At 42.7% G+C, this 24,192-nt stretch overlaps 1 protein-coding gene and 2 long non-coding RNA genes across 3 annotated transcripts in view; 1 reads left to right on the top strand and 2 right to left on the bottom strand.

Moving 5' to 3' along the window:
• Window positions 1-7,847: 7,847 nt before the first annotated feature.
• LOC101125582 (retinitis pigmentosa 9 protein) lies at window positions 7,848-22,477 on the top strand. Its single transcript, XM_004045295.4, has 6 exons — window positions 7,848-8,052; window positions 16,710-16,740; window positions 17,837-17,966; window positions 19,915-20,006; window positions 20,724-20,785; window positions 21,846-22,477. Exons 1-6 carry the CDS (start codon window positions 7,901-7,903, stop codon window positions 22,042-22,044), a joined length of 666 nt encoding a protein of 221 aa, XP_004045343.1. The 5' UTR covers window positions 7,848-7,900; the 3' UTR covers window positions 22,045-22,477.
• LOC134758837 (uncharacterized) lies at window positions 11,346-21,422 on the bottom strand. The gene is made up of 2 exons (XR_010134444.1): window positions 21,303-21,422; window positions 11,346-14,211 (listed from the first exon to the last, which is right to left on the bottom strand). It is a non-coding gene; the product is annotated as an uncharacterized lncRNA (long non-coding RNA).
• LOC129523806 (uncharacterized) overlaps window positions 22,354-24,192 on the bottom strand; it is a 32,980-nt gene continuing 31,141 nt past the window's right edge. Inside the window, exon 2 of the long non-coding RNA XR_008667439.2 lies at window positions 22,354-22,435. This is a non-coding gene — a long non-coding RNA (uncharacterized lncRNA). The remainder of the gene's footprint in view (window positions 22,436-24,192) is intronic.

Genomic DNA, 24,192 nt, shown 5'->3' with positions numbered 1-24,192 from the left:
CCATCTCTTCAATGAATGGTGTTTGGTAAACTGAATATCCATATGCAGAAGAATGAAACTAGACCCGTCTCTTGCCATATACAAAAATCAAATTAAAATAGATTAAAGACTTAAATCTAAGACCTCAAACTATGAAACTACTACACAGAACATTGGGGAACATACCTAGGACATTGGGCAAAAATTTCTTGAGTAACTCCCATAAGCACAGGCAACCAAAGCAAAAATAGAGAACCAGGAACACATTAAGTTAAAAAAAACTTCTGCACAGAGATGGAAACAATTAACAAAGTGAAGAGACAACCCACAGAAAGGGAGAAAATATTTGCAAACTACCCTTTTGACAAGGGATTAATAAGCAGAATATATAAGGAGTTCAAACAACTCTATAGGAAAAAATCTAAGAATCCAATTAAAAATTGGCAAAAGATTTGAATAGACATTTCTAAAAAGAAGACATGCAAATGGCAATCAGGCATATGATCATCAGAGAAATGCAAATCAAAACTACAATGAGATATCATCTCACCCCAGTTAAATGGCTTATGCTCAAAAGACAGGCAATAATAAATGTTGGCGAGGATGTGGGAAAAAACGGAATCCTCATATACTGTTGGAAGGGATGTAAATTAATATAGCCACTATGGAAAACACTTTGGAGGTTCTTCAAGGAACTAAAAAATAGAGTTACCATATGATCCAGCAATCCCACTGCTGGCTATATACCCAAAAGAGACGAAATCAGTATGTTGAAGAGATATCTGCACTCGCATGTTTGTTTGCAATAGCCAAGATTTGGAAGTAACCTAAGTGTCCATCAACAGATGAATGGATAAAGAAAATGTGGTACATATACACAATGGAATACTATTCAACCATAAAGGAAGAATGAGATCCTGTCATTTGCAACAACATAGATGGAATTGGGGACCATTATGTTAAGTGAAATAAGCCAGGCACAGAAAGACAAACATCGCATGTTCTCACTTATTTGTAGGATCTAAAAATCAAAGCAATTGAACTCATGGATATAGAGAGTAGGGAAGGTTACCAGAGGCTGGGAAGCACAGTGAGGTGGTGGAGATAGTTAACGGGTAAGAAAAATAAAAAATAAAAAAAATAGAAAAAGTGAATAAGACCTACCATTTGACACCATAACATGGTGAGTATAGTCAATAATAACTTATTTGTGCATTTCAAAAGAGTTTGTAACACAAAAGATAAATGCTTATGGGTATGGATACCCCATTCTCCATGATGTAATTATTAAGTTTTGCATGCCTGTATCAAAACATGTACCCCATAAATATTAACACATATTATGTACCCACAAAAATTAAAAATAAAAATTATATATATATATATGGACTCACAAGTTTATAAAAGACAGTTGGATCCAAATTATGTTTCTGAAAAAATCAGATAAGGCTAACCTTTAAGACTTTTTAAATAGGTAATAATATGAAGGTGGAGAACGAAATTTTGGGTAGAGCAGTTTAAGTCAATTACCAGATTGGACAAATAAAAATTAGCTGTGAAACTGTGACTGGATTATGTCAGGAGGCCCAAAAGATAAGAGTTATTCTAACAAGGTCTGCACAGCATATTATTTGTCCTTGAAGATGAGAATGCTGCCATTCCTCAACCTTTTTGTAGTTCATGATGATTGCGTGATCACACAGGTGTGTGAGATGTGCCATCCGTTGCCAGTCTGAGGTTTAAAAAAAAAAATGTTGCCATTCCTTTTAGTATAGGGAAGACTTCTTTTATATGGGAATTTCATCTTTTATTCTTAAGAAACAGCACAAGGGTCAAAATGATTTTCTTTGGAATCTGTTGGTTTTCTTGTATTGTTACTTAAATAGTATGTCACAATAGCTGAGGAGTTTTGGAAGAAACAGTTTAGTTTAGAGAAGGATAGAAGCAATTGTAGAAAAAGATCCTGAAAAAAAGAGTCTCTGCCAGTTTTGTGCCAGTGTTTTATAAAAAGGCAATCTTTGAGTCATGAGAATTTTTTTGAGCCTCAAGATATCAATTGAGATATAAGTATTATTTGAAGTGTATGATTTTATTGCTGGTGTCTTAGTTTAGCTTGAAGAATAATAGACTGTCTGAATGATCCCATAATGTTTCAACATGTTACCAGCTGGAGTCCCAGATAATATTTTGGCATGCTGTGAAACTCTGACTTCCCATTTCTAACTAAATTGATCTAGATGATTCATTTTATTGCCAAATGCACAAAAACAAATTAAAACACAAGGACTGAATACACCAAAGCCACACAGACAGAAAATAAAATACATACTTACCAAGAAGGACAATAAGCCGCCTTCTCCAAATAAGGGGAAATCCCTACACCTAAACCTCCCAGCTGAGACTGACAGGAAGATGATGACCCCTCCCAGCAGGAGAGCTCCCAGACAGAGGAGGAAAGATGCCTCTCAGAAAAAAAGCGGGGAAGGCTCTCTTCAACCAAATTCCAAATAAAACACCATTTGACCAAAGTCAGAAGTCTGGTCAAAGAGAGACTCACCAAAGGGAAAAGAGGCAGCTTAGGAAAGCAGGAGGCTCCAGGGGTTCGAGTGTAGGCACATCTCATCACAGTTCCAGAGGCTGGGATTTTCCCCAAGGCAAGGCAGCTTTGGATCCATGCTTCTGACACCAAGTATGTTTAAGTCAAATATTATAGACAGATGAATCTCTAAGGTTAAAACGTTTTATTAGGGAAGCAATAATCACAATTCGGGGCATACACATAGACCAGGTGGTCTTTGGTATGTGAGATGAACAAAGAGAAGGTTGAAAGTTTTATCAGAAAGAGAAATGTTGACCGGGCATGGTGTCTCATGCATGTAATCCCAGAACTTTGGGAGGCTGAGGCGGGCAGATCACGAGGTCAGGGTCCAGACCACCCTGGCTAATACGGTGAAACCCTGTCCCTACTAAAAACACAGAAAATTAGCCAGGGGTGGTAGCGGGTCACCTGTAGTCCCAGCTACTCGGGAGGCTGAGGCAGGAGAATGGCGTGAACCCAGGAGGCAGAGCTTGCAGTGAGCCGAGATTGCACCACTGCACTCCAGCCTGGGCAACAGAGCAAGACTCTGTCTCAAAAAAATAAAAATAAATAAAAAATTAAAATAAATAAATAAATTAGAAAGAAAGACAAATGTTATGTAGTGTTTTGAAAGAAATCTCAGGCCGGGCGTGGTGGCTCACATCTGTAATCCCAGCACTTTGGGAGCCCGAGGCAGGCGGATCATGAGGTCAGGAGTTCAAGACCAGCCTGGCCAACATGGTAAAACCCCATCTCTACAAAAAACACAAAAATTAGCTGGGCATGGTGACACGCGCCTGTAGTCCCAGCTACTCGGGAGGCTGGGACAAGAGAATCACTTGAACCCAGGAGGCAGAGGTTGCAGTGAGCCGAGATTGTGCCACTGCACTCCAGCCTGGTGACAGAGTGAGACTCTGTCAAAAAAAGGAAAGGAAGGAGAGAAAGAAGGGAGAGAGAAAGGGAGGGAGAGAGGGAGAGAAGGAGGAAGGCAGGAAGGAAGCTCATTGGCACTAAAGAAGCTTTTGGGAGCCGGCAAGCTCTGATAGGTGAGTGACCGCAGTAGTTAAAACCAGTCGCAGAGCCAGGGCAGGCCATTTCAGCAGCTACCAGGTAAAACTGATCTTAGAGTTACAGCAGTCCATTTTAGCGGCTGGGCTTCTGGAAAATTTAATTCTTGGAGCAGGTCCTGTGACCCCAAGTGCTTTTCCCCCCTGACCCCTTGATTCTCTTTTACTTGAGTATGACAAAAATTACCCAATTTGTATAACTAACTTTCACACAAACGTGAGACAGGGACTAGAAGGAATGAAAGGTTATCAGAACAAGAAAAAGAGGGGAAATGAGAGAGAAAAATGGCAGGGAGAGAAAAACAAGATAACAATCAGTGAGAGAATGCAGAGGCAGGGACCAGAAAATGTGGTAAAATCAGACAGAAGGACACAATGAGAGGAACAGCAAAATCTGAGGCCAAGGTGGGCATGGGAAGCAGCATAGAAGAGCAGGGAGAAGGGGATCTGAAAAAGGACTGGTCTGAATCAAAGTCAGTAAACCAGGTTCTGTCAAATCCCCCTCAGACAGTACAGGAACCTCAAGTGTTAATGGTAAAATCCAACGTAATCCACTAAGGCCAGGCCCTAAAAAAAAGGTCCACCTTTCATCGAGTCTGAAATAAAGGCAGTTTTGTGAATCAGAAAACTACTGTGGTTTTGAGAACAGTAAACCCTGGAGGCTAAGCTATGCCAGCTGTTAACTTTTGCTTGGCACACACAGGATGGCTAAAGAAATAACCAGCCTTAGTCAGATCAGTTGAGGTCAGGAGTTCGAGACCAGCCTGGCCAACATGGTGAAACCCCGTCTCTGCTAAAAATACAAAAATTAGCTCAGAGTGGTCCCAGCTACCTGAAAGGCTGAGACACGAGAGTCCCTTGAACCTGGGAGGCGGAGGTTGCAGTGAGCAGAGATCGTACCACTGCACTCCAGCCTGGGCAATAGAGTGAGACCCTGTCTCAAAAAAACAAAGGGAAGGGGAGGGGAGGGGAGGGAAAAGGCCAGCTGAGGAAAAATACCTCCTCACCCCCATCAACATAGCAGGGCCCCATCTGTATTGTTTTTAATTATTAAATAAATAAATGGAATGAAAAAACATCCCCAAAAGTCCATCTGAGCCAATCTGAGGCCAATGGGACATCAGGGAAATTTGTTTCCAGCAGCTTCCTATCCTCTTCTTTACCAAGAGATTCTCCCACTCCCACGATTCCCACACACCTAAATTCATGAGGGTTGATGAAAAACTCTGGACTAGAAATCAGACCATTTTCGTTGCAGGGCCACACTCTCCTTCTGAGCCTCAATTTCCTTATCTTACATTGTCTTGCATGACCCCATAGGGTTTCTGTGAGAATGAACTGGGAGAACATATGGGGGCAGGGGGAGATCTGCACAGCACTATATAAATGTAAAGAATCACATTTTTCTGTGAGTAATAGAAGACCCAACTCAAAATCACTTCAATAATAAAGAAATGTACTATCTCCCAGAATGAGAAGTAAGGATAGGTAGCAACACCAGGACTGGTTGATCAAATGTCTCTATCACATCCCCAAGGACCCAGGGGTCTCCTTCTGTCCTCTGCCATCCTCTGGGGGTTGCAGGCAACAACATCTGGAGGCAGAAAGGGGATCTTTGACACTCCCAAGCATCATTTATTAAGAGCAAAGACAACCTTACCCTGAAAGCCACCTCCATCCGACCTCTCCTCATACCTCATTGGCTAAAATTGCACCACAGGTCCATTGCTAAAACAATCAGTGGAAACGAGAACAAAATTACTACGACTGGCTTAAGACAAGTCAAGACTCACCTCTAGAGAGGAATGAAGAGGCCTCCACTCTCTAACCAGCTTCCTGTATGATTCCTGAACAAAATCAAAGCTGGTAGCAAGGAAGAGAAGGAGAAATGTCAACTCAGTTGCCAAATATTTGCCCCAGAATACCAATTAAGTTTGGTGTCCTCCCTCAGTCTTTCGTACCTGCAAGCCTAAAGTAAAGCACATTGCCATTTTCCCTCCGATCCTACTGGTTAGCACCTATTGATGGATAGAAATAATTTTTCTTTTTTTGAGACAGGGGCTCACTCTGTCACTCAGGCTGGAGTGCAGTGGCACGATCATGGCTCACTGTAGCCTCAACCTCCTGGGTTCATGCAATCCTCCCACCTAAGCTCCACAAATACCTAGGACAACAGGCACAAGCCACCATGCCTGGCCCTAGAAGTAATTTTAACAGCTGTTTTTAGTGCATGACCAAAGGGATTCTCATGTTTCTACTGCGCTGCAGAAGACCGTAGACATGCATGCCTGAGGGTCCACTTCACCATGAGAGTTCCTTGAAGACTTGTATTTTGGGTAGGAAAAAAAGAAAGATTTTGCATTGTACTCTCTAATCTAGCCATCTATTAGAATGTGATCTTTCCCTTCTCCTACTTTTTTCCTCTCCTCATCTCCCCAGTGGGGAAAGGTCACTGGTAAGATAAGAGCTTGTAAAAATACACCTTAGCAGCAAAACAATGGTGTCAAGGTTACACTGTGAGGGGTGATCAATACAAGCAGGAGAAAATCTATTCTTTTTTTAGTTGCTCCATTCTGAAAGGTTTAAAACCTGTCCAGTAGCACAGACTAAGGACCAACTGCAGCTGCCCCACCACAAGTGGGCCAACACCAAGGCTGCTTGACTGGCCTCAAGAATGAATCTCTGGTGTCTTAGGAGGGGGCAGAAGAATAAAATGAAAAACAGAGGGGTTCATGGACAGGAGGGTACAACAGAAAGAGAGCACAAAGAGAAGTCAGAGAATATCAAATCACAAAATAATTTCACAGTCAGGTGCAGTGATTCCCACCTGTAATCCCAGTGTTTTGGGAGGCTATAGCAGGAGGATTGCTTGAGGCCAGGAGTTCAAGGCCAGCCTAAGCAGCATAGCGAGACCCCCGTCTCTACAAAATAAAAAACTTTAAAAAGTTAAAAAGAATTTTGGAAAGAGCAGTATCACATAGAAAATTAATGAGACTGTATTATCGAGGAGAGCCATGTCCTAAAAGAAAAAAAAAAGCTATTCATCATGATTCAAGACTTCAAAATATGTTAATCATCATAAAAGTTGGGCAGTTCATGTGGACAATCGCCATGCAATTGCCCATAATCTATCCCTGCAATACACTTTTTCTGTGTTGAATTTTCTTTTTAGTTTGCTTTCGTTTTTCTATTTTCTCTTTTAGCTTTTTCATTATTGTAAATTGTCAGCATTATGTTTTACAATTCACTATGCTATGTATTACATCCTAACATCATTTCTAATACTAGAGGCATCAACTATATAAAGACTTTTAGAGAGTTCAAATTTGTTTTATGCATTTTTTGCAAATATGACTCAATCAAAGCTCATTATTACAATGGCGACTGTGTAAGCATTCTACATATATGCAAAAATGTAGAAATTTCCTCGATAAATAAATAAGTGTCTTTTCTGTACATCTGCATTTGTGAAAGATGAAATTTCTCAGGATCTTGGCTCTTCAGGTGACTGGCACAGTGGTGACGTCATGGTGACCCATCCTGTCAAAAGAGTTAGGTTGTCTCTCATGGTATATCAGATGACCGCAGTTATAAAGCTGGGTGCACACTATTACCGAACATAATTATATGTTTATACATTTCACTTTTTGAACATTTTTTTTTTTTTTTTCCTGAGAGACAATCTCGCTTTTTCGCCCAGACTGGAGTGCAGGGGCACCATCTCGGCTCACTGCAACCTCTGCCTCCTGGGTTCAAGCAATTCTCCTGCCTCAGCCACCCAAGTAGCTGGGACTACAGGCGCCCGCCACTACGCCTGGCTAATTTGAACATTTTTTTATGAATACAGTTCATCTGCTCATCCCTATGTGACTGTTGCTAGTATACCTGAGGTGGGTGTGGCCGGGCGGGAACCTCCAGGCTCCGGGAAGCTCACCCAGGCTCCCAACTAGCGCCTCGCCCTGCTTCGGCTCCAGCTAGGCGGCGCTCCCCACCCACCCGCAGCAGCCCGCCTGGCGGCTGGGCCCGAGACCCGGAGCTCCTGACTTGGGGCACGGCGCGGGGAGCCCCTGACTTGGGGCCCGGCGCGGGGAGGCGGGGATCGGGCGGCCGAGGCTGAGACTTCGGGGCCGCCGGGGTGAGTTGCGGGGCGGCGGCGGGAGGGGGCGCTGCGAAGCCCCGCGACCGCCGCGCGGAGGAAGTGCTCTCTTGGCTGCCGCCGCCGCCGCCGCCGGAGCCGCGCCGCGGGGGTTGCCCGAGCCGCGCTGCGGGGGCTGACATGTCGTCCCGGCCTGGGCGCGAGGACGCGGGGGCTGCGGGCGCGCGGCGGCCGCGTGAGCCGCCGGAGCAGGAGCTGCAGCGACGTCGGGAGCAGAAGCGGCGGCGACACGACGCGCAGCAGCTGCAGCAGCTCAAGCACCTGGAGTCCTTGTGAGTCCCGAGCTGCCGTCCGCGCGCGGCCAGTCTTCTGAAACCAGGGGCCCGGGGCGCGGGACGCCGCGGTGGGCGCTAGGCCGGGTCCTCCGAGCCCCCGCGAGCAGGCAGGGGGGCCGGGCCCGGCAGGAGCCTGGTGCGGGCGACCGATGTCGGGCGCCGCGGTCAAGGACTTGAAGTCCATCCTCCTGGTGGGGCGTTCAGGGAGCCAACTGCCGCTCGGCACCAAGCAGAATCTGACTTGGGAGGCCCTGCGCTTCCCTAGCTCCAGGGGGTTCCAGGAGAGTCCAAATGACCCGGGAGAGTGTGGTGTAAAGAAGATTAAAATGTAGGGGAAGGAAATACGGTTTTCCTCTACCCTTCTAAATTCTTAAGCTGGGCCACAAATTAAATTGTCATAAGACAGATTAACAGGAGAAAAACTTTTAATTATGTACCCGTGCACTAGAGGGCCACAAAAGTGGGAGACAAAGAAGGGCCAGGGAATAGGTGCGTGGTGGAGACCTTATGGAAGGGTGATGGGGGAAATGTATGGTGAATAAAGGTTGCTTTGTTATCCCGATGAGGCGCTCAGGCGATAAAAGTTGCCCCCAAGCAGCTGTCTTCCTGATACAGATAAATTTACTACAGAAAATTTCCTTTATAGGTGTAAATTTCTGTTTACAACAGGCGAGTGGAAAAATAATAAGAACAAAAGGAAAAAAAGCAGTCATACTTTATTTTAGGCAGTTGAGGGGTAGCTGAATAAGTTATCCTGTGTTGTTTGGTTCTGTTACTTATAGCTCAAAGTCATCAATATGCCAGGGTGGCATGTTTGGGGATGGTGCATTCTTGTCTTTTGCAGTCATTTATCACGGTGGCGTTTCCTAAATTCTAACACAGACCTCGGGTGGAAAGTTCAGGCAGCAACTCTTTCAGTTCTTGTCCGTGATTCTATAATTAGCTGCATAAAACAACCTTTTCTAAGTGTGGCATTCACTCAGTTATTCAAGAATTCGTTTCTGTTTTAGCCACTTCTAGTTACCTGTGCTAAGTAGGTGTTAAGTATAGCCTAACGCTGCCTCCTTGAATATTTTAAGTTTAGCCTAAAATTTCTCTGTACTTAGTGAACTGTAACCTAAGTAGATGTGTAAACAGACTGTAACCTACTGTTATAAGTACCTGAGTCTCAGACAATCACAGCAGCTGATTTTCAGGCCGTCACAGGTGGTCAGCCTTTGAAACCCTGTTCAAAGAAGGCAAACGCCAGGCTGTATGGAATCCAGCTATTTCCCTACCTCATTTGCTTTTCTGTACATCACTTTCCTTTTCCTGTGCATAAATGTTATCCCACCAGGTGGCAGCCTGAGAATTGCTCTGGACCTATTCTGGTTATGGGGGTGCCCTCTTTGAAAACAGTTCTTTGCTCAAGTAAAGTTTAATTTGTCTACTTTTAAAAAACATAATTCATATAAGAAAAGATCCTCAAAGAGTTAAAATCCTTTATAATTAACCTTCTGGGAGGTTTGATGTGAGACAAATTCCTATGTTGGGACCTGGCCTGCTCTTTTTCCAGTGTGACCCGCTCTGAACGACTTTTCCCCTTAGCAGGGCAGGGGTTGCAGGATAAAGACCCTGCATTGTGGGCATCCACGTTACAGGGCAGTCCTGGCCCTTTCAAGTCACTGTGTGGCGCTGTTGGTCTCCCAGGGAAGTCAGGTGTTCAAAGATCTTCCCCTAGCATAAGCACCAGAATGCCTGGCCCTGCCCAGCCCTCAATATATTTAGCTAGAGGATGCTAGAGGATGGTTAATTCCACTTATTTGTAGCTCAGAGAGCTTTTTCACAGGTGAGAGAGATTATAACCTACTTTTACAGATGAAAAAATGGAGGAACAGTGGTTAAGTCATGTGATCAAGCGTACATTGACCAGTTAACCAGCAAATCTAGAGCTGAACCCAGGTGTCTGATTGACTGGTGGGATTTTTCCAGTTTCTGAGATTTAAAACTGAATGAGCCGTTGAGACATTTGCTTTGGCCAGTTCAGAATCTTGTTTGAGCTTTAAATTGTATTTATACCACAGTAATATGTAGTTTTAAAATTCAAGTAGTACTAAAAGTGCTACCAAAAAATAGCAATAGGCTGCCCAACTCCTCAGTAACCACTCATATTCCCTGTGTCCCTCTTCCCCCTCCCAAACCAGGCTTCTCTGTGTAAACTTTTAGGTTTTACTTCTGGGATTTAACTGTTTTTGTTTGTTTGTTTGTTTGTTTTTTGAAATGGAGTCTCGCTCTGTCACCCAGGCTGGAGTGCAGTGGTGCAATCTTGGCTCACTGCAGCCTCCACTTCCTGGGTTCAAGCGATTCTCCTGCCTCTGCCTCCCAAGTACCTGGGACTACAGGTGTGCATCACCATGCCCAGCTAATTTTTATATTTTTAGTAGAGATGGGGCTTCACCATGTTGGCCAGGATGGTCTCGATCTCTTGACCTAGTGGTCTGCCCACCTCAGCCTCCCAAAGTGCTGGGATTATAGGCGTGAGCCGCTGCGCCCGCCAACTGTATATTCCTAAATTGTATGTTTATACTGTTTACATCAACTCAACATCTTAGACATACCTCTTAACTTCTTGTCACAGTAAGGATTTAGTTCTTTACCTACCCTTCTTGTTTCCAATCTTCCAGTACAGTTCCATCATAGCAATTTTTGCTAAACGAATGCTTAGTATTAACATTATTATAACTAGGCTGGGCTCTGTGGCTCACGCCTATAATCCCAGCATTTTGGGAGGTAGAGGTGGGAAGATCGCTTGAGGCCAGAAGTTCTAGACCAGCCTGGGCAGCATTTATAGACCTTATCTCTGCAAGAAAGAAGGAAAAAAGAAATTAACCAGGCATGGTGGTACATGCCTGTGGTTCCAGCTACTTGGGAGGCTGAAGTGGGAAGATCTGCTTGAGCCTGGGAGGTTGAGGCTGCAGTAAGCCATGGTTGCACCACTGGACTCCAGCCTGGGCAACAGAGTGATATCCTGTCTCAAAAACAAACAAACAAAAAAACAGCAATATAACTATGAATTATTACTCACTTTTGAGCCAAGTAGTGTACTCTGATTTATTTTGCTTTCTATACTATTGTTAACTTTTAAGTAGTTAATCAGAGCCTTTGTTTTTCACTTACTTAATTTTCTACCGCTGTTTTTCCCCCAATGTCTCCAAAATCTGAGTACCATAAAGGTGAAAAGGTATCTTTCCTTACCTATCATAGGAGTCACAGCAGATACTCCTATAACAAAAAATAGGTCAACAAGAAAAAAGCATAACAAATGTATTTAATCAAAGTTTTATGTGACATGGGAACGTTGAGAAAGGAAGACCCAGAGACCCAGAGGAAACTATTTTTATGCTTAGTTTGGATGAAGAATGTATAGCGATGTAGAAATATGATTGGACAAAAAAGGGTATAATACAGTGGTCATAGGGAAAATCCAGCAAGCCGTCTATTCAGATTTTTCAGGCCTCTCTGTGTACGATTACTTCCTCCCAGATATGGGGCAGGACCCTTTCTGGAATGAGGGGTCCTGATCTATCAAACAAAGTAGGTCAGCTAATTTTTTTATGGCCAGCTCTGACACAGAAAGGCAAGGAAATGTTAGGGTAATATTTGTAGGAGTTTATTATTATTATTTTAAATATTTTTTTTAAAGTTCCACTGAGATTTTATCTTCTTTAAAAAAAAAAATTAAAGTTATTTGTAGGACTTCTGGCTTGCTTTGTGGGAGACTTGTTCTAGTTTTTATGGCCCACTTGTGGAAAAGAGGAATTCTGGCCTCTCTGGCTGCTTTGGGGAAGAAAGAAGGGCAGGAGACAGGAGGGCAAGAGAAGGTCAGAGAGCAACTTTCTTCTGAGGCCTTCTCTAATCTCATTTAGTTCAAAGTACTCAGCATGCCAAAGCACCATACTTTGGGGTATCATTTTCTGAGCCCCAGTAGTACTTTTTCCACACATAACTACATATCAGGTAATTAGTCAGTTCATTTTTTACCTAGACTCTTCAATCTGTTGTCCTTCAGTACACTGGTTACTTTTTAGACCTGGTCCAGCAGTGGTCCTAGGGCATCCTTTCCCACTCTCCTATCTTGCATCTCATTCCTGGATTCCATGTCTTCCTCTTTATATGTTTACTCTCACATTTTACCAAAGCCAATTCTGCAACTTCCTATGAAAGAGTGCATTGGAGGTAAAGTTTTTGACACCTTGCATATCTGAAGATGTCTTTATTCTATCCTAAAACTTGGTACATAATTTGACTAGGTATAAAATTATAGGTCAAAAATCATTTTGGGGCTGGGCATGCTGGCTCACACCTGTAATCCCAACACTTTGGGAGGCCAAGGCAGGAGAATCATTTGAAGCCAAGAGTTCAAGACCAGCCTGGGCAGCAATGTGAGACCCTGTCTCTACAAAAAATTTAAAAATTAGCCAGGCACAATGATATGGACCTGTAGTCCCAGCTACTCCAGAGGCTGAGGCAGGAGGAAAATAGTAACAACAATTTTCACTCAGTTTTGGCGATAGTACATCACTATCTTCTAGCTTCCAAAACTGCTAAGGAGTTTGATGCCATTCTGACTCCCTTTCTTTTATAAGTTACCTGTTCAAGTTCACCTCACCCTTAAACGTTAAGAAACTATTCTTTATTGCTGCCATCCTGAAGTTTCATGATAATGTTAGTCTTTTCCAATTGACTTTTTTTTTTTAACTTTTATTTTAGGTTTAGGGGTACCTGTGTAGGTTTGTTATACAGGTAAACTCATGTCATGGGGATTTGTTGTACAGATTATTTCATCACCCAGGTACAAAGCCTAGTACCCAAGAGTTATTTTTTCTGATGCTCACCCTCCGCTTGCCCTCCACCCTCAAGTGGGCCCCAGTGTGTGTTGTTCCCCAGTTTGTGCAGTTGACTCTTTTTTTCTTGACATCTCATGAATGCATTAACTACATATATAAATTTATGTCTTATTTCCTCTCCCCAATTTTGTTTTTTCCTTCTGTTGATTTTCTGTTGCTCTATCTCTTCTGTCTTTGTATTTTCATTGTACTTTGTAGTTGTATCTTTTTCTCTACTAAACATACTTAATTGTTATATTTCTAAATCAAAAAGCTTTTTCTCATTCTGCAAGTTGTTTTTTATATTATCCTGTTCTTGTTTCATAAGTGAAATATCTTCACTCATCTATGAGGATACTTACTCGTTTTTCTTTTTTGTTTTTTGTTCCCTACATTGCCTCTATTTCTTGTTTGCTTTTTATTTTGATTGCTGTCTTCCATTTAGTAATTTTTTTTCTTTCTCTAATATCTGGATATTCTTGAATCTCAACCATATTTTGTTTTGTTTTGTGTTTTTTAGAGACAAGCTCTCGTTTTGTCACCCAGGCTGGAGCACAGTGGCACGATCATAACTCACTACAGCCTCGACTTCCTGGGCTCAAGTGATCCCCCCTGAATCAGCCTACAGAGTAGCTGGGACTGCAGGTGCACACCATGACACCTAGCTAGTTTTTTTACACTTTTTTTTTTTTAGAGATGGAATCTTACTATGTTGCCCAGGCTGGTCGCGAACTCCTGGCTTCAAGGAATCCTCTCACTTCAGCCTCCCAAAGTGCTGGGATTACAGGCGTGAGCCGCTGCTCTGGCCTCAACTCATTTAAGAGTAGGCGCTATACAGCTCTTGTCAAGGGCAGCTGTGTGTGGGAGAGAAAAAAGAGAGAAGGTGTTGTTTGTTGATCAGATAGCTTCATGATAGGGTGCTCATGCTGCAGGGTACCCTTTTTATCAAGAGACTTCCAAATGTCAGTAGTTGGAGATTTTTTTTCTGGGGCTCCTAAGTTCCTCTAGAGAAGGGTCTTGAGTCCTCTGCCTGGGGGCCAGGGATCTCTGCCTGGCTGCCAGTGTTGCTGAGTTGGAGAGGTTAACCCTGCAGCCTCCTTCAAGTGTTGGGCAGGCAGCCTCTTGGCTATAGGAAGGAAGCCTCATCTTCTGAAAAGTGTTACTTCTTCCACCCCAGGAAGTCCATTGCTATTTCCACTTTCCCAAATTTGTTGAAAACTTCCTCTGATGTTGCCTCCTTTTGGGATATCTTTATGGCCTTTTTATTTTTTCACTGTCATTTTTAAAGCATCTGGGGAAGGAGATAGATAAGCATGTTGGTCAGTTGGCCATGTTAAATGCGAAGCCCCACAGTGCTCTTTTATAAATTGAATTCAAATCTTTTCATCCCTGATGTGATGGAGTCTCCTGAGTCTCCACCACAGATTTCCCTCGGTGACCCTGCCTGCCAGGCCCCTGAGGGCATCCGAGGCTTCCACCTGCTCCAACACTCTCTGTCACTCAATAGCTCCTGGGCTGCCAGGCATAACAGAGTGGACCTTCTGGGTGTATGTGGCAGTTTCACCTCTGCCACGCAGCCCCTTGGATGCAGCTGCAGGAACAATTGTGTGGAATGGAGTACACTTGCATTAGGGACTCTTCTCAAAGAAAACCCATCTCAACAGTCAACAGAAAGAGTAATTTGAAACACTTAACAAAAGATTTCTTACTCTGTACACACTTGAGAAGACAGCGTGTCTCAGACATAACTGCGGTCTTCTTCCTACTCAGAGAAAGTTAGTACAGTCTGAATGACTAAGTAAGGCTTTTCAGATGGCACAAAATAATGCATCTCAATCAACTTTTTTTTTTTATCTTAAGAATTAACTGCAGCTGGACACGGTGGATCATGTATACAATCCCAGTACTTTGGGAGGCCAAGACAGGAGGATTGCTTGAACCCAGGAGCTCAAGGCTGCAGTGAGCTGTGATCACGCCACTGCACTCCAGCTTGGGTGACAGTGACTGCAAAGATAAATGTGTACCTCTTAACTGTCACACTGTAGAACCTAAACTGTGCATGAACATACTTCAGTTTTCTAATCTGTATTTAGTAGTTAAATACTACTTTCAGAAATATATTTTTGAGTATACTACATTAATGAACTGTTCAGCCCCGGGAAACAACATGAACCACCCTTCTTTAAACTTGTGAAACCACTTGTAAAATGGACTTTGGGAATGCCATTGCTGATAATATTATATTTCCAAATGTGCAATTGCATCACACTCATTTTCATCTTGGCAAGAACAGTTACTTTTTTTTGAGAATTTGGATCTCAGTTTGATTGGCCATATATTTTTTGTATAATGCTTGTGGCTCAAAAGGATTCATTTATTGGATTTTTGGATTTATAGACTTCACTGTCAAGCTCCTTCTAGTCTCTATGCATAAGGTATAGCATTAATGTTTCTAATGAATGGCTACAGATAAACTGTATCATCTTCACAAGTTGTGCAGATTTCCATTGTTTTTGCTCTGTTAGGCCTATGTCATGCCACAGCTTTTTGTTAGAAATATTTTAAGCACCTACTTTGGGAAAGCACTGTACCACACTTACAAAGCTAATCCTGTTAATACACAGTTGTTTACTATTTAATCTTGAGGGAACAGATCCAGGATTAGTAGTATTTCTCATCCATTGTCCATCAGGTTGCTTTCTCCCACATCTTATAGAAGGGGGAATGAATTTTTTTTTTTTTTTTAAGACAGAGTCTCACTCTGTCTCCCAGGCTGGAGTGCAATGGCGTGATCTCAGCTCACTGCAACTTCTGCCTCCCAGGTTCAAGCAATTCTTCTGCCTCAGCCTCCTGAGTAGCTGGGATTACAGGCACCCGCCACCACGCCCAGCTAATTTTTGTATTTTTAGTAGAGACGGGGTTTCACCATGTTGGCCAAGCTAGTCTCGAATTCCTGACCTCAAGTGATCTGCCCGCCTCAGCCTCCCAAAGTGCTGGGATTACAGGTGCGAGCCACCACGCCTGGCCGAATGAAAATTTTTTCACTTTTCCCTTTGTCTATTCTTGACTCCCTTTTCCAATATTCATTGTCTTCTAAAGGGTCCCTTAAACTATGCATAAGACGAGAGTCCGAATGAAGAAAACATTAAATCATTAAGTGTTTCTCTATGTTGCAGCCATTCTGAAGTATTAAAATGAGAGAGCCAGGTGTCATGGTGCCATGGTACACAACTGTAGTCCCAGCTACTCAGGAGGCTGAGGTGGGAGGATTGCTTGAGGCCAGGGGTTTGAGACCAGCCTAGGCAACACGACAAGACCCTGTCTCAAAAAAAAAAAAAAAAAATACTTCCCTAAAGGTTTAAAGGGTCAAGGGACAGACCTGAGCTAAAAATATTTGCATATTACTCTTTTGGGAGGAGGTACAAATTGCTTTAGGAGCCTGAGAGTTGCTCTTTGAGTGCACAAACACCTCGCCTTCAGAATTTCCTTCCCATTTCGCTGTCTGTCCCATCTGGAGACTTGCGTGCTCAGCATTCTGGGTCTCCTCTGGGTTCAGACCCTGGATGGAAATAAGGAAGGCCTGGCCAGTCTCAGATGGCAGGTGCCACTCAGCACAGGGAGGAGAAGCGTTCTGCTCTTCTCAGGTGATTGCTCGTCTGCAAACCAGTGATAAAAGCTTATTGTTGCTAAAATCTCTGATTAAAAATCCTACAGCCCCTTTTTTGCAGTAACTTGATGTGTTATGTTTACATTAACATGGTTGATAAGGTTTTGTTTTTTGTTTTCCAGTTACGAAAAACCTCCTCCTGGGCTTATCAAGGTTAGTGTGAAGTTTGTACTCCTGGTTATTCCACAAGACATACTTGTAGACTCAGTAACTTGTTATGAAAAATAGTTGCATGATGTTAAATCTCCTTTTACCAAAAGCCTGTTTCTTTTCCTGCAGATGAATGAGGGGTCATAATTTTTAGTTTTGTCACAAGCCTCTGCCTTTGCAGAAATTTCATCAGCCATGTTTCCCTTCCCTGAAGAACCAGTGCAGGCCCACGTGGATTCCTTGGCCATGCCCCTCTTCTCTCTTCCTGGGGATGGCATCTCTAAGCTCCTTTTCCTTGTTGGCCTCACCCGGCTCAGCCCCTCGGTCCATCCTCTGCTGGTTTCTTGAGCTCAGCAGCTCAGAGAGCAGTAAACTCTGAGGAGATCTGACAGCTATCCAGTCCCGCTCCCTGGTACAGGCATCCCTCGTGCAGCTCCCTGGCCAAGGTGCCAGGGTGTGTGTGCACGAGGGAGACTTAGAGTGGCAGGCCACGGCCAAGAAAACTTGCTGTTTCATAACTCTCAGCGAAGAAATATTCTTTAAAAACATTAATCTATTGTAAATTTAATATTCATAGAAACTTGAAAAAAATCCAAAAGTTTGAAAACACATTAATTGTAAATGCAGTTATTGAGTGGTAAAAATGCACATCAGAGATATAGCATGTGTGTGACTGTAAAACATGACAGGGCCTTCAGGGTATAATAAACTATTCTAGCATAACAGGCCATTTCTATTATTCCAGGAAGCCTGGTTTACTTTAATTCTACATTTTGAGGTAGTGAAACTTTTTTTTTTTTTTAATCTTAGAATCTAATTTGGAGCTCCCCGTCATTGCTATATAAGGACAGATTTTTCTGCTTCACCAGTAACTTTTCTCTAAGAACAGCTACATTGTTTTTGGTATAGTTCTTCTGGTACATTTGTTTCCTGTTTTTTCAATCAGGTGTCACTTGTCTTTTTTTCTAGTTTTGAGAGGTAACTAAGATGATGTTGGCACCGGAAGCCCAGGAAAAAGCCAGGCAAGGGTGGCTCCAGGGGGAGCAGGAGAGAATCCCAGCGCTCTTGCCATGCTGTTTATACCTGTTCCCTTTTTTAGGAAGATGAGACTAAGCCAGAAGATTGCATACCAGATGTACCAGGCAATGAACACGCCAGGGAATTTCTGGCTCATGCACCAACTAAAGGACTTTGGATGCCACTGGGGAAAGAAGTCAAAGTTATGCAGTGTGAGTGTGGGAGAGTTTCCCTAATCCATGCAACTTACATGCCACAATTTACAAAGAGTGTTTACTTCTTTTATTTAACTTGTTCTCATCACAGCCCTCTTACAGCCAAGGCACGTTCTCCATCTTCTAGATAAGGAAGCATCCACCCCACCCCCCACCACCATGCCATGTGAAGAAGAAAGAGGGCTGTCATCTTAAGCCAGGAAGAAAGCTCTCACCACAAACCCACCTTGCTGGGACCCTGATCTCAGATTTCCAACCTACAGAATGAATGAGAAAACCAGTTTCGGTTGTTTAGGCCACCCAGAATACGGCATTTTGTTATGTCAGCCCAAGCTGACTAAGACACCATCTTTCTGCAGGTCCCCTTAACCTCTCTCCCATGTTGGATCACCCATTTTCCTGTGTCTTGAGTCTTCTTTATTATCATATTCTCTCCTTATGGTATAACAAATCCTATGGCAGTTACCTTCAAATGGGTTTATAGGAGATAAAAATGTTAAGACCTTTATTTTTCTGGAATCGTCTTTGACAGATTTTTAACTACCAGGATATTGAATTCTAATTTAAAAATCAGTTTCCTTGAGAATTTTGATGGGAATGCTTCATTGCCTTGATCATTTGTTAAGAGCAAAGACAACATGCCTCAGAGTTCAGTATCTATCGGTTTTTCGTCTTTGGGTGGGTTATATTTTCCCGGAGAAGGCTCCCACGTGGAGGGAAAGCCATACTATGAGTGTTCTGGGAGCCGAGTGGAGGGAGTCTGGAAATGTGTCCATCTGCTTTTCATTCGTTCGTATGACCCTTTGTGGCTATTGCAGCAGCTTCCTTCAGACCTACCTGATGTCTCCCTGGTCTCCCTGGCCAGAGACCCTGTGTTTTACCTTTTCCACACATTAAATAACCTTCTACCAGGGTCAGGAAAACAGGGTCTCACTCTGTCACCCGGGCTGGAATACAGTGGTGTGATCACAACTTACTGCAGCCTCAACCTCCCAGAATCAGGTGATCTCACATCAGCCTCTGAGATAGCTGGGACTATAGGCATGCGCCACCAGGCTTAGCTAATTTTTTTGTACTTTTGTAGAGATAGGGTTTCACCATGTTGCCTAAGCTAGTCTCGAACTGCTGGCCTCAAGCGATCTACCCGCCTCTGCCTCCCAAAGTGCTATGATTACAGGTAGGAGCCACTGTGCCCCGCCACCATTAATATTCTAAGAGAACTTGTGATTTTATTTACTTAAAAGTGAGAGTTTTGAACAGACTCAACCTGAGAAAGAAGCTTTTATAGTGTCTAAAATAGTAAATGAGAAGCAGAGATACTTTATGAAAACATTTACTCTGAAAAATATACTGAAACACACTTTAAAAAAATGTACCTTTTGGGCCAGGCATGGTGGCTCACGCCTGTAATCCCAGCACTTTGGGAGGCTGAGGCGGGCAGATCACCTGAGGTCAGGAGTTCAAGACCAGCCTGGGCAACATGGCAAAACCCCGTCTCTGCTAAAAATACAAAAATTAGCTGGGTGTGGTGGTACGCACCTGTAATCCCAGCTACCCAGGAGGCTGAAATAGAAGAATATCTTGAACCCAGGAGGTAGAGGTTGCAGTCAGCTGAGATCACGCCACTGCACTCCAGCCTGAGCGCCAGAGCAGGACTCCATCTCAAAAAAAAAAAAAAAAATTCACCTTTTGAAGTAATTCTCCATTGGATTGCTTCATAAATACTTGGTGATAGAATATTATTCCTAAAGGTATAAGACTAAAGGATGCTTGGGGAAGCAATTAGTTTACCTCTGTTTCTGGGATCTTACATGGCTTGTCCATAATTATATTTTGTTTTAGAATTAGAGTTTAATGAAGAAAAACTTGAATATATTCTGCTGATTCTTTATCTTGAGTAGGTGAAACTGTTATCTTACAGAAATATTTCTCTTTTTGTTTTTAGGTTGGCGTTGCAAACGGTATGGTCACCGAACGGGTGACAAAGAATGCCCTTTCTTTATCAAAGGCAACCAAAAGTTAGAGCAGTTCAGAGTGGTAAGTAAAGTCCAAGAGTGTCAATTTACATTTATCAGAGATAGTAAAAATCAGTGAAGCAGAAAGTCACCAGTGAACTTGAATGTTCACATAAAATACATTCCCAGAAGCCCTTTGACCAAAGTGTGTGCTGTTAACTACATGCTTATTAAATTACATTTGTATGACAAATTAGCTCTTTTACAAAAAAAAGGAATTCTTATTAAAGTGATCTTTGCTTGTAACTTGGAACAGTGACTTTTTTTCTGAAACAGACATTGTTATCTATTCAACCCCACTTTTTAAAATTTACTGTGTAAAAAAGTCATGTTTCATGACTAAAATCAGGGATTTAATTTCCCAGTCTTTAAAGAGTACATGTCTTTAAATTGTAAGATTAAAGTGTCCGTATATTTTTTCTTTAGATGACAGTTATTTCCTGTATTTTTCTTTTGTTTTTGAGGTGGCAGTGTTATAGCTCTGTGATTGCTCCTGCAGAGCAGGGCTACCCCAAAGACAGTGTGCTGAGAGTAGCCATTTCCTATATTTTTCTAATTGGAAAATCCATTTTTTAGCCTTAATGAGTTTTCAGTGATGTGACCTAGAACATGTTGAACATGCAGCTACATCAAACAGTTAAAAAAAAAATAAACTGGTTTTCATAACATAGGCATTTCATTGTATTTAACTTGTGATCCATGAAGCCTAACCAAACCTTAACCTTCTCTGACCCTTAAGGCACATGAAGATCCCATGTATGACATCATACGAGACAATAAACGACATGAAAAGGACGTAAGGTGAGGTCGTCCTGATGATAACAATATCCCCTTAAAGTTTTAAAATTATATAAAGTTGGAGAAAACCACTCTAGTGTTAGAGGAATGGTGCAGTAAACATGGTACTTCAATTGTGAAAATATGTGGAGTGCAGGAGTCATGGCTGAAAAGGCCAATGTTGGGGAATGAGCAGGCCGGCCTCCTCCTCCTTGGGTTAACTTAAAGCCATGGGCTTGGTCCAGCTCTCTGGCCACTGCAATTGATACTGGCAACCCGTGTTGTGCTGTCTACTTGTACAGTATAATTGATATTTTCATGTGATTCAGTTTATCTTCTCCAGAGTCTTTAGGGATATGAGCTTTTGTTAAAAATTATACTTAGGCCAGGCTCAGTGGCTCACACCGGTAATCCTAACACTTTGGGAGGCCGAGGCCAGCGGATCGCTGAAGTCCAGGTGTTTGAGACCAGCCTGGGCCATACAGCAAAACCCCATCTTTACAAAAAAATATAAAAAGTAGCCAAGTATGGCAGCACTCACCTGTAGTTCCAGCCACTCGGGAGGATGAGGTGGGAGGATCTACTTGACCCCAGTAGGTTGAGGCTGCAGTAAGCCATGATTGCACCACTGCACTCCAGCCTAGGTGACAGAGGAAGACCCTGTCTCTAAAAAAAAAGAAAAAAATTAGACATGATTAGAGAGAGGTGGAAAAAATTGGAGGGTTTGTTTTTTCAAATTGGTGGCATTATAACTGTTAAAGATGTAGATTAAGAAATTGAGCAGTAGGGGAATGGTTTAGTAAAGTATGCGTCTGTTAGAAATTACAATTGTAAGGACTGTGGAAACATGCAGAAATGTCTAGGACAATAAAAAATACAAAGTGGCTTGTACACTGGTTACAGTCACGTAAAGTAGGCATTCAGGTGGAGAAGAATGAGAAAACAGGTAAAAATAAAAATACTGTCTTTGTGACATGGTTATTCATCATCCTCCTATACTGCTTTTGAATGACATATTTATCTAAGAAACTGTTGTAAGTTAAAGCTAAAACTCACTGTTCTTTGATCAATTTTGAATGTTTAGGATACAGCAGTTAAAACAGTTACTGGAGGATTCTACCTCAGATGAAGATAGGAGCAGCTCCAGTTCCTCTGAAGGTAAAGAGAAACACAAGAAAAAGAAGAAGAAAGAAAAGCATAAGAAAAGGAAGAAAGAAAAGAAAAAGAAGAAAAAACGGAAGCACAAATCTTCCAAGTCAAATGAGGGTTCTGACTCAGAGTGACAAGGATGTGACTTGTTCAACATTCTCTTCTCAAACACCAAGGAACAGAGGAAGATGCAGTCAGAGAAAGCAGCAGGATAGAGACGCCGAGAGAGGAGTATATGTGGGTCACAGCAGTGAGCTCCCACCCGCCTTGCAGTGAAGATGTGACCCCAGGAGAGGGAGTGTCTCCTTCCAGGTGCTAGCTCTGGACGGCAGCTGATTTTAGGCAGGAAAGTTTCTTCATCGTTGTCCTCCCTGCTGGTCACATGAGTTTACGATTCCTTTGAAGTGTCTCCCGCAGGGTGGCAGGACTGGGAGAATCTCTGAGGCGTGTCTTCCAGGCCCTCCCACAGCTTGTGCCCTCCACAGTGTGGACTCAGGTCCCATAGACATCAGGCTGGAGTCTTCTCTGTTGTTGAGAATAATAAAAGCTCATTATTTATTTTTTAAATGGAATGTATTTATTTATGAATAATACATAAGTACAAATAATACCTAATACAAATTTAAAAGGTACATAAGATTTAATCACGAAAACTCTACTTTCTTCCTTTCCACTCCAGTTACCTTCCCCAATGTCTACCAGTGGTACTAGTTTCTTGTGAATATTTTATATATCACAAGCAAGTACAGGGCGTTTCTTAGCAAATGCTATCCACATTCACTCACACATAGTTACATTTTAAACTTAGAAGTATGAACCTTACAGTGGTCAGTATCTGAGGGGGTTGGATCCAGGACCAACTCCCTCAGTCCCTCACAGATACCAAAATCCGTGAATGCCCAAGTCCCTTATATTAAATGGTGTGCTATTTGCCTGTTGCCTACACACATCTTCCCATGTACTTTAATTCATCTGTAGATCACTTCTAACACCTAATACAATGTAAATAGTTGTTATAATGTATTGTTTAGGGAATAAGGGCAAGAAAGAGAGTCTGCACATGTTCCATAGAGACAGAACCATCCATTTTTTTTTTGAATATTTTCTATCTGTAGTTTGATGAATTCACGAATGTAGAACCTGCTGATAGGGTGGGCCCACTGTTTTTATATATCAAGTACATTTGGCTTTACTGCCATATCACAAGTGTGCATTTATATTTACCCGACATGATTTGTTGATTTGGGGGCTAGGGAGTTCTTAAAACAATGAAAAACCTTGTATGGCTGCATTCTAATTCTCTTGCTTTCTACTGCCAGAGTCCCACAATTTTCACAGAGTGACTCAGAAAAAGTTTAAGAATATACAGGGATTTCCATACTGGGTCAGGTACCCACATCCCAAAATCTCTCTCTCCCTTTCTTCCTCTTCCTGTTGCCTGACCACAGCCCACACATGCTCCTGTAGCTGAGACTAGGCCACAGTAGAGGCATCTCAGGAGGCCAAGGTGTTCCTGCAGCTAGAGGAGAGGAAGTCCATCATTTGCTGAGCCAAAGTGAAGCCGGATCTTGCTCATAGGCAAGCGTGTCCCTCTGTGGCCAACACTGGTCTCTTGCTGCTTTAGGCACTCAGTCAGGGTCCCAGAAACTCACTCCCATTTTCTGCCACTTTTCCTGGGGTTTGGATTCCCTCCTTTTTAAGGAACAGACAAGCCAGGCCCAGACTGACCCTTCTCCAACTCTCATCAGTCAATGCTACTATTCTTGGCCTTGGAATACAACCTCACGAACACAGTCAAGAATGAGATGGCCAGGACTTACTATTTCTGAAAACTGTAAGGCCAGTGATTCAGCCTTGCCTTACACTTATCCTTGTCATGCAGAACACAGGCCATCTGTCCTCTGCCATATGCTCAGCATTTCCCACCCAGGTAGAGCTGGTCCTCTTCTTCCAGGAATTGGCTACTGTCCCTCCGCAATCCCATTCATGATAAAAAGCATTCTTACACAACACGAGAAATGCTGCATCAATAATTCTCAAGCCTTCGAGGCATCCAAATCAACTAAAGATGCAGATTCCTGTGCTCCATTCAAAAACTACCAGAATTTTCCATTTCCTAGGTCTGGGGTGAACCTGGGAATCTGTCTTGCTAACAAGTGATGCTGACACTGTTGGTTCAGGAACCCCACTTGGAGAACCTGTGCTCTAGATATCTACCCTCTTACTGAAGCGTTCTTCCACTTCCTGCTTTAACTGGAATCCAGCCATCCACCCCTGCACCC

The sequence above is a fragment of the Gorilla gorilla genome, chromosome 6 (assembly GCF_029281585.2).
Source record: "Gorilla gorilla gorilla isolate KB3781 chromosome 6, NHGRI_mGorGor1-v2.1_pri, whole genome shotgun sequence".
Lineage (NCBI taxonomy): Eukaryota > Metazoa > Chordata > Mammalia > Primates > Hominidae > Gorilla > Gorilla gorilla.
This window is presented reverse-complemented; position numbering and strand designations above follow the sequence as displayed.